Source organism: Atta cephalotes (assembly GCF_000143395.1).
Source record: "Atta cephalotes unplaced genomic scaffold scaffold00017, whole genome shotgun sequence".
Taxonomy (NCBI): domain Eukaryota; kingdom Metazoa; phylum Arthropoda; class Insecta; order Hymenoptera; family Formicidae; genus Atta; species Atta cephalotes.
The window spans coordinates 3,174,789-3,185,779 of record NW_012130081.1 but is presented as its reverse complement, the minus strand read 5'-3'; the positions used below and the strand labels follow the sequence as shown (position 1 = coordinate 3,185,779).

At 31.3% G+C, this 10,991-nt stretch overlaps 1 protein-coding gene across 1 annotated transcript in view; it reads left to right on the top strand.

The window, feature by feature from the left end:
* Positions 1 to 9,198, top strand: part of LOC105618529 (cytochrome P450 306a1) — a 24,300-nt gene extending 15,102 nt beyond the window's left edge. Inside the window, exons 2-7 of the mRNA XM_012200062.1 lie at positions 1,118 to 1,266; positions 2,216 to 2,418; positions 5,337 to 5,622; positions 5,753 to 5,905; positions 8,764 to 8,938; positions 9,020 to 9,198. Coding sequence (XP_012055452.1) covers positions 1,118 to 1,266; positions 2,216 to 2,418; positions 5,337 to 5,622; positions 5,753 to 5,905; positions 8,764 to 8,938; positions 9,020 to 9,198 — 1,145 coding nt within the window. The remainder of the gene's footprint in view (positions 1 to 1,117; positions 1,267 to 2,215; positions 2,419 to 5,336; positions 5,623 to 5,752; positions 5,906 to 8,763; positions 8,939 to 9,019) is intronic.
* The last annotated feature ends 1,793 nt before the right edge of the window (positions 9,199 to 10,991 follow it).

The window sequence follows — 10,991 nt, the reverse complement described above, 5'->3', positions numbered from 1 at the left end:
TTATATTAATTAGACGTTATATTAATAATATATACCTAGAAATAAACTATGATGCTAAATTTTTTCTACAGAAAGAATAATATATTTTGAAAATTCTATCGATTAAAAATGTTATTTTAATGAAAAATATTTTTATTTAAAATAATCCGCAAGATTTTTATTGTGCGTTTTCTCGCTTGTGTCATAAATAATGAACAGAATCCATAAATTCAATTGAAATCTCTTTATATACAGTTGTTATTATCATAGTATTTATGTTTTTTACTTGAAAAAATAAATACAAGCTAAATATAACAAGGAAAGGGAATATACGCATGTATGTATGTACATATCGAAAAAAGAGAGATTGGAAAAAAATGCAATTGAAGGAGATAAACGACAATAGTTGGAAAATAAAATAAAACGAGCAAATAATGTCAGACAATAAACAGAGTCATTAACATTAAGGTATTACTTAAGGAATTACTTTTAAGACAATTTTAAAGTAAGAACGGATTATGAATATAGACATAATCTATTTTCATAATGGCCAGTATTCATAGTCCATTCTTATTTTAAAATCGTCTTAATAATGTAATGTCTTAAAATGCTAATACAATCTTTGTGATTGGTTTATGACTATATTAAGATAATACTTAAGACGGTCTTAAGTATAAGATCCGACTAAGAATATTGGCTTGAATCTAAAGATGAAGATTATCGTCATCTTTATATCATATCTAATCAACGATCGCGATCGCTATTAATCGATGACTGCCGTGTCTGGTTTATGTTGTGAACACGCGCAAGGGAGCGATGTGAGTGGGTGCGGTGAGAGATTATTGTTTATTCATTCGAGGATTATCCTTCGGCGAGTTCAGTGGCTGCGCCTACTTACGGAATGACGGTAATCCTCTCGCTATTTTTTACACCCTCCCACCAAGCGTGGCTCACCTCCATACAACAAGAGGGAACGCGACAGAGGCATGTTTGGGTGGCGGTTTATTTATGGCCGTGCGATTAAGGTGCGACGAGGATCACCTTCGTGCAAAGGAAGAACAAAGAAATAAAATGAGAGAGGAAAGAGGAAATTTGAACGAGATTCTTATCGCTTCTTATTTCTTTATGTTCTTTGCAGGCCTTATTTGCGCCGAGGGTAACCTTTGGAAAGACCAAAGAAGATTTGTAGCCGGATGCCTGAAGAATTTCGGTATGACGAAGTTACCCGGCATCAAGAGGGACAGACTGGAGGAAAGAATCCTTGCGATCGTGAACGAGTACACATCGGTAAATTAAATGTCTAGGGTATTTAACACAAGGCCGTCATGTCACTAAATCTGCCCCTAAACGAGTATGTCGATGACCGAACATTTCATTCCAGAAGGAATATTCAACTGCAAGTTAACATTTATTTATCTGGAAATGTCATCGCATTTAATGAAGCTATTAATTTTTGTGACATCTTGATGCCATCGCTTAACATAAAAACAAGCACTCATGTATTCGTTATCGAAAGAAAAATTTTAATTAATTTAATTGAGTTAGGAACAAACATGAATTTGAAGTACTACAAATGTGTTTTTCAAAATCATTTCGCGTTAACTAAAAATATTATACATAGACAATGAAGCAGCTGAGAATAATTATGTGACCTTCCTAGACAATAAAAATCTGGATAAGACTTAAAGATGTTTTTTAGACATTATGCAGTCCATTCAATGCTACACGAAAAGAACAATATAAGCAAGAACAATATTAACTAAAATATTTAAAAATTTAGTTACGATACAGATCTGAAAATAATTTTATTAAACCATCAAAATAATTATGCAGAAAACTTAAGCATGAATAATGATGCAAAAAGTGTTGACATTTTAGCAACCAATTTAAACATCCTATATAATTATTTTGATAGTCCAATAAAATTATTTTTAGATCTGTAGCTAAATTTTTAGATACTTTGGCGAAACTGTTTTTTTTCGCTTTAAAGCATTTGTATCATCATAGTTTATATCATAAGATATCTTAATTCGTTCTTTTCTTAAGACTCTCTTAAGCAATATCTTATATATTAGCCTATGCGGTTTTGTGATTAACTTATATGACAAGATTGTACTTAAAACGGTCTTAAATATAAGAACTGACTATGAATACTGCTCTTAAAGATGCTTTTAAAAGATTCTCTTATGTCTCGATTTTGGATGCATGCTATTTGAATCCTTTACTGGTATCTTAGAAACTGAAAAAACTTACTATGGAAGATGGTATTGATCCATGCGAGACGCTTCATCATTACCTGGGTAACGTAATGAACGACATCGTGTTTGGTAAAGTTTACAAAGAAGATGACGAAGTATGGAAATGGCTGAGACACTTGCAAGAAGAAGGAGTCAAGCACGTTGGAATCGCAGGGCCACTCAACTTTTTGCCATTCTTCAGGTATGACAATATTCCTGATTTCCACGATTCTTCCCGTCGATTTGAAGCATATGATATGTTTTATACTTCGTTAACGAAAAGTAAACCGCATTACTGTGAAAAAACTGAGTAAATTAATTTGCACTACTAATTAACATGCTGATGATGATGCGATAATGATCCATTCAACGTCTACTATGCAAATGCTGTGTTTTTTCATCGTCGAAGACGATGTCTTTTGATAAACATGAAAAGATAAGCAAGTGCCTTTTTGTATGTATACGCAAGTGACATGATAAATTGAACCAGATAACAAATAATAAATACAAATCTTTGTTAAAAAAAATAACGCGAAGGACAATTTTATTTATGCTAAATCATTATGTTTGTATGTAAATTAGACTGAAAAGCAGTTGATAAAGATTATAATTATAAAATCAAATTAGCTTATTCTAACAATGGTAAAACGGATGTAATGTAATTACACCATTAATATATGAATAAATTGTAATTGTTGATACATATAATATATACATATATATTTCGAATTTCTACTTTTTTTATTTTTTTACACATATTTTTACACGAATTTTTATATACATATTATAGGCATTTTCCTTTTTTCTAGAGTGTGTAAGTCGATATACGTGCAACATATCTCTTGACATATATGAATAAAACATTCTTAAAAATTGAAATGACAATAAATTTATTAAGTTGCTTGTCAATTTAATTTGTGATATTGTTACACTTATATAAGGGAAGTGTGATAATCTCAAATAGATACGAATTACATATCGTTGAAAAGATTTTGCTGAGTAGAGATCAGACAGTTGTGCAAACTTGAATAACACTTCTAGAAGGTGCAGAATTATAGATGCAAGAGGGCTAAAATTCTAAAATTCTGAAGGTATGAAAATATCTATAAAAGATCAAGCATACAGCAAAACAATATATAAGAAACAAAGTTATTACCAAGGTTGATGATTACCACTGAAATTTAGATTTAGACATTCGAGATTGAAATTCGAAGTTCTGATATTGGATTTGAAATCTGAAGAACGGCTATGAATTCGGGCCTAATGATTTTTATATTTATTATGGATTACTTTATACCTTATTTTCTTGCATCATTCAATGTGGAAGTATATTGGTGTGTTCGTTTTTACAAAATTCGTCGAGACGAATTTTGTACCGTTCTGCGCATAATCAAATGCCATTTTAAATATTACTTATTTACAATAACTTTGAAGTGACGTATTGCGAGTATGAGTACACATCAAGTAAAAACGTGTACAAATAGTTTCTGAAAAAAAAAGGATGCAGAAATTTACATTTTTTTCGATTTCCAAAGGAAAAAAATTCAACATATAATGTCATAATGACATAATGACATAGCGCCAACTTCAAATAACCGCGGCAACATGGCGACTTCTGGATATCGTTCTTCTTATGTTCAAAATACGCAAGAGCACATCTTATATACTTCCATCATGGCACCAATCAAAAGAAATAATTACTAATTTCACAGCTATTTGTCAAATGTCAGATGTCATTTGTCACTGTATCAAAGCACTGCATCAAAGCAAGCATAGCATGTATGTGTGTATACGCGTGCGCGCGAGAGTTATTTTTATGAAATAACGTTGCCAATCCTAATATTTTGTATTTTGTATTTCAAATATTGAGATTGATCAATCAATCTTATTTAAATTATAAAATATACAAAACTCTCAATCTTTGATTTTAAATACAAAATACGTCATATTTTCATGTGCTTGGTTGAAATATAAAATACAAAATATGCTTGTATTGCAAAAATTATGTTCTAAATAAAAATATTTCTTTATAACGTATAACTTTATGGCGTCATTCGTTACTTACTATTTGTTTTCAATAAGTAACGTGTAATGATAATAATTTACTTTTCAAAGTGACTTTTTTAGCTTAATTCTTATCTTAGCGTTTAGTTAATCGTTATTACAATCATAAAAAATTGCAACATCATTATATCAAATTGTTATTATAAAAATTATAAAAGTAACGAAAAAGGAACTGTTCCATTCCCTAATAATTCGTACTCATTTGTGATTATCACTTCCCTTGTTAGTTGTGTTATTTACATATTGATCTAATATCATTTATTCACATATTGATCTAATATGCAATATACATATTGATCTAATATCACTTATTATTGTAAACTAACTATACTCAAGTTAATAATAACAAAACGTGCATTTAAAAGTTAAGAGATTAATTTCAATTCATGATTTGCGATAAAAAAGGGGAGCAATCGCTAACGACCTTAATCTTGACATATATTGTTAAAGTCATGACCCTGAGTAACAACAAGTTTTAGCCATCATTTGTTATTCATTAAAAAATTATTAACAAAAAAAAGTTTGAAAAAATAACGTTTTATTTCTGCTTAGGAGCGCACGACTTCTATGCGGAGCGACTCCAATCCCAAACAGAACAACAAGTCACAATAACGTCAAAATGACATTAAAATGAATCGGAAATGATTAAAAAATGATTTTTAGTGATCATTTTGGAGTCATTTTAATATCATAATGACTTGTTGTTTTGCTTGGGATTTCATCTCTCTCCTCTCCCCTGCTTGGGGGCGCACCCAAGCAGGCAGGGAGGTGGAGTGAGAGTTACTTTTCGTGGAAAATTACGTTACATAAACAAGAAAGGATATAGGATAGTTTTTAATATTATATAAATATAGCAGAAATAAAACGTCTTTTTCAAATTTTTTTTATTAATAACTTTTTAACAAATAACGAGTGATGGCTAAAATTTGTTAGAGATTACTCAGGTTGGACCTTAACAACATCAAGGTTAAGATCAGGGTCGTCGGTGATTGCTTTCCTTTTACCGATTTGGGTGCTAAAAGAAAATTCTTTTGCTGGATTTTGTTGACTGTTTAGATTTTTGCCACGATATGGCAAAGTAATGGAGTTACTTATCGATGGTAAACTAAAAACACATCAACATTATCAAACAATCATCGATGAGCATCGTGCTCGACCAGAGAAAATGGATAATTTCCTTGCGGCTTTCGACGATGCAATGAATACCGATACGAATAATGAACACTTCACACAACAGCAATTTTATCATCTACTAGCCGACCTTTATGGTGCAGGCGTTGATACTACTTTCGCAACTTTTCGTTGGTTCCTCCTGTTCATGGCAGCATATCCAGACGAACAAGTATACTTTTATCCATAAATTTGTTTCTTTTCATATAAGAGATATCTTTTTAAATGAAATTGTTCTCGATAGAAAGTTATCGATTCTATTGTATAATCTTTTCGGATTCTATGTCCTTGTCTCTGTGCAGAAAAAAATTCAGGATGAAATGGATGAGCTATTGGGACAAAAGGTCCCCACTCTGGAGGACAGGCTAATCTTAATTCGACTAGAGGCAGCCATTGCGGAAACACAAAGATTGCGAAGCGTAACACCGGTCGGCATTCCTCATGGAACAACAGAGGTAATAACAAGTAACATAATAAAAATAATAGCAAGTAACAACAGACTAAAATTGCATCCGCTTTTTTTATTCACGCGTTGTAAGCTTTATTCTATCTTTATTGCTTATTATATGCGGAAAAAAAAATAGAATGCTTAGAGCGCGTGAGCACCTACAGCGGACACAGCCTGAAAAAAATTAACAAATTATGCGATGTTTCTCCGTGTCATTTTATTTCATGAAATCGAACAATTTCATGCTTAATTATGATTTAATAACTCAGCATGCGCGAAAATCCAAAATTGGGATGTCTTTAAGATGTTTTTAAGATATCTTATGTATGATGTCTTTAAAATGTAGTCCATAATGTGCTCGCAGTTAAATCGCAATATTAGGGCTATATGGCACATAAAAGTTTAAGATAAGTAGAAGTAAGCAATAGAGAAATCAACATATTGGATTAGCTACTGTTTACGCTGATCTTATGAACGTTACAGTGATTGGTCAATTCGCTTACTGTTTATGTTTATTTTACTGTTTAAATTTTTTTGTATGCCGTGGCCCTTAAAATCACAAAGTTATGAGTTGGATCTGTGTTGATACTTATATACGTAGATCGTTTGAAAAGTTTTGAGTCTCAACACAAAGATGATATTACTCATCAAAACCATTCCTGTACTACAATTGTACACGCTTTAAAAATTACGCTATAAAAATTGTAGCCATTTTGGACGTTCAGTTGTTGTTTGACAAGCATTTGTGCCAGTCGATGTTAGTATTTTTGTAAAAATGGAAAAAATCAAATATCGTGCCGTGATTAAGTTCTTGCATTTGAAAGGCAATACGTCTGCACAAATTAAAGCCGAATTGGATATTGTGAGGATTCTACCCCTAGGGATGTATGATCTCGATTTGATCTTACTAAAAAATCGATTACTTTTTAACAAAAAAAAGATCGATTTTTTTAATCGATTCGCTAGGATCTGATTTTAAGGTAGATTCATTTAATAAGAAATCGATCTTCGAAGCGTAAGGATGGATTCGAAAATTCAAGATATATTTTAATATATCATTTCATCTCTGTTTCTCATCAAAACAAGGATAAAATGATAGAATCCTTTAAGTATCGTAAATTCTGCATCATATTAACGTTGTCAGATTTAATTCTGTAATAAGTATAGACATTTAAAAAATCGTATGTTTTTACGTAATAATTATTATTGTATTTTTATTGCACTATTCAACAAATCCGTTTTATAATATATATAATAAAAAAGATTTAATATTTTCGTTTAGATCTTTATCGTATTATTGAAAATTAGTCCTATATATGTCGTATTATAAAGAATCCAAAGTTATAAGTCATTACTGTGCCTACACTGCTTACGTTTACACGTTACCGGTTACCATTAATCGGGTTTAATAATATCTGTAGTTACAAGTAGTAATTATTACTGACAAAATGTATAAATAAATACTAATTAAATTCTAATTTATAACATCAATTAACAGTTATTATAAAACCGAATTTAATGCGTTTATATACGATATCTCACCGATTTTACATCAGTAGTTAATTTTCATTAGAACTACAGATGTTTAAATCTAGATTTTAAATTAAAATTATTTTACTCGGAAGCAAATCAAAATCGTATTTTAATTGTTATTGTTGAATTTATATCTCATAATCAGTGAGAAATGACAATGAAATCAATATCGATTCGACATCTATTCCATTATCATATCTAATTGAAATGTTACTACAAAAATTTTAATCGATCTCGACTTTAATCGATCAAAGATTGACTCGATCTCCAATAGATCGATGATACTGGACCGTTGAATCAAGATTAGATTGATAGCGCTGTGGGTATATCGAAAGAACGTATTTATCTACATACATTGACTGAAAATCAAATTAGGCATGTGTAAGCTAACCGCGCGTTGGGTGCCGCACTTGCTCACTGTAGATCAAAAACGCACTCGAATGAATATTTCCAAGGCTCTATTGAAACGATTTAGCTGAAATAGCGATAAGCTGAAATAAAGTTAATAAAGAAATAAAGTCAAAAAAATCAGATTTTTTGCATTAATTAATAATTGTTGTATGAAACTTGCATCCATTACTTCACTCTTGAGACGGAACAGTCAAAACATTGGATTGTGAAGGGTTTGTTTCATCGGCCGGGAAGGTGATGACGACTGTCTTTTGAAATTGTATTCATCGATTATCTTAAAAAAGAAAAGTAAAACAACAATGGGAGTATACTACGCATCATTAATTGACAAACTGAAGGCAGAAATTGTGAAAAAACGGTCGCATTCGAAAAAAAAGAAAGTACTGTTCCATCAAAATAACGCACTGTCTCACACTTCGATGGTCGTCATAACAAATTTCACGAATTGTAGTTCAAATTGGTTGACCATCCATCGTATTCACCAAATCTGATTCCCAGCATTCATTTTTTCTATTTCCCAAACTCAAAGTTCGGCTCGGAGGATAAAGATTTTCATCGAATGAGAAAATCATCGCAACCGTAGAAATCTATTTTGCAGAGCAAGACGCCAACTATTATTTGAATGAGTTAAAGGGGTGGGAGCATTGCTGAGAAAAATGTACTGACTTAAAAAGATTATGTTGAAAAATAAAACTGAATGCTTGATCGAAAGATATTTGTTTCTATGCTCAAAACTTTTCAAATAACCGTTGTATATTTTAATCGCAATAAGTTACTGTCTTATGCGTTGTCTATAATATGCAAAGTAAGCTTTAGAGTAAGAAATTGACCAATCACAATCGAATATGAGAAAAATAATTGACTGTGATCAATTAATTTCTTTAAAATAAAAATTGAAATAAACTCAAAATTTGCATTCAGGATACACAAATAGGCGATTACGACATACCGAAAGGTACCATGATTGTTCCATTGCAATGGGCTATTCATACAGATCCTTCGTTTTGGCACGACCCGCTCTCGTTTAAACCCGAGAGATTTATTGCTGAGGACGGAAGTCTCATCAAGCCGAAAGCCTTTCTACCGTACCAAGCAGGTAAGTTTAAGGGAAACAAAATCAAAAACGGTTTGATCTCACACGATACTGAACGTACATTGTTACTTTATACAATGATAGGTAAACGTATGTGCGTCGGTGATGAACTGTCAAGGATGACATTATTTTTATTCGGCGCAAGAATTCTTCATTCATTCGTTCTGTCCGTACCATCCGGCATGCGCCTCGATCTGGAAGGCGAGTGCGGAATTACCCTGGTTCCAAAACCACACCGCTTGATTTTTACACCACGAGAATAAGTTTACATATATCTGTAACGATATTGTTTTTATATGTGTGACATCATTATATACAACAAAATACATTTGAATTTCATGGAAATATTATACGTATGCTTTATTTTTTGTATATGAATAATATGCATAATTAACAATAAAAATAATTAATAATACCCTTTATTAACTCCTATTTTAAATATTAATTGTTATTTTTTAATGCTTAAATAATATTTTAATGTTAATTATACCTATCTATCTAGTTTTATGTACACTATATGGCTGACTTCCATATGGATAGTACTTGTGACTATTTCTTTATATCCAATGTAAAATTAAGATTACATTTTTTTATAATATGACGTGTTATGCTTTGAATAATTGATTGTGATCTGGAAGCGAAGGGTAGACACTTGATTAAACAGCGAAGAGGCATTTTGCCAATTCTCAACCAAAAAGTAAGAAAATATTCATTCTCTGTTTAATATAGAAATTATTTCCAACATCTGCGAACTAAATCTTGTAAGACATTGATGATAAATTATCTACAGCATTGCTGATGATGAAAGGAAATCGAAACGTTCAGTAAGTTTATAGTCAATATTCAATGCAAAATTATTGGTAATATATTATATGAATTACGCTTCAATTATCGCGCTGTATTAATGCTCTCATTATCCGTTTATTTTATTATTATTTTTAACATTTTTTAATAATTACTTTTTTTTTACAGAAAATTAGAAAATTCTTTTTCAGGATTAAAGTATATATATTAATACGTGTCTGTGAGATAGAGTTTATGCCAAAAATGAAAAAAAATAGTTTAAATTGAGATCTTTACCATTTCTTATTCCAATATGGCGTCATTTGTTTGATTTAAAAGCTTTGCAATCTGTACTTACGAAATTAATCATAAACTAGAAGTTTATGAACGATACCCCAATAACGTAGAGTTCTTAGAATTAAACGTCTAATTAAAACGCTATTCTATTTATATATACTATTTATATATATAAATTATTATATATACTATTATATATACTGTTATTATATATACTATAAACCTTATATATACTATTTATATATATGCGTGAAATATTAATGTAATAATAAAGATGTATTAATGTGTCACATTTTATCGATAAAATAGCGATCTTGTCGGAATTCGAACACTTTATTTTAGAATCCCCTTAAACACAATCTGGAACTGTAGTAACTCTACAGTTATTGGGATAGTAATATCACAAATTAAATTGTTAAATAATTGTACGCTGAACGAAGTTAAGAAACAAAATGCGCTTCGATTTTATATGTGTCTCAAGCAATATTAACGAGATCAATATAGCAAACGTTGCAGGATGTCAGATGTGTGCCGGTTTATAGCGTGATTGCGAACCACAGCAGTTAAATTTCGACATCGACAAATATCTCAGACCGTCGATATTAAAAAGGAACGCTTTTTATTAAAAACGTGCAGAGTGAAGTGAGTCGCGAGAAAATGTCTACTCTATGGAAATGGAACGGCACTTATTTGCACGCACCTCGCTCGTATTTTACGCATTGGCGCATTTTTACCACCATGCGTTCTCAATATGAAGAGACAAACCCGTTAAAATGTCAACCACGATCATGGGCTTTGAAAGATGATTTTACATAAACCGCGCCGCCCCTTCGCTTAATTCGCTCTTTCTTCGTATCTCACTCTCTTTCACTCTTCTTTTTCTCATCGGATTCATGAAATTCCGTCAACGTTATGCAACATACATTTTTATCTCACAATGTAGCGACCTTGGGTGAACTATAAGCGCACCGTTCAC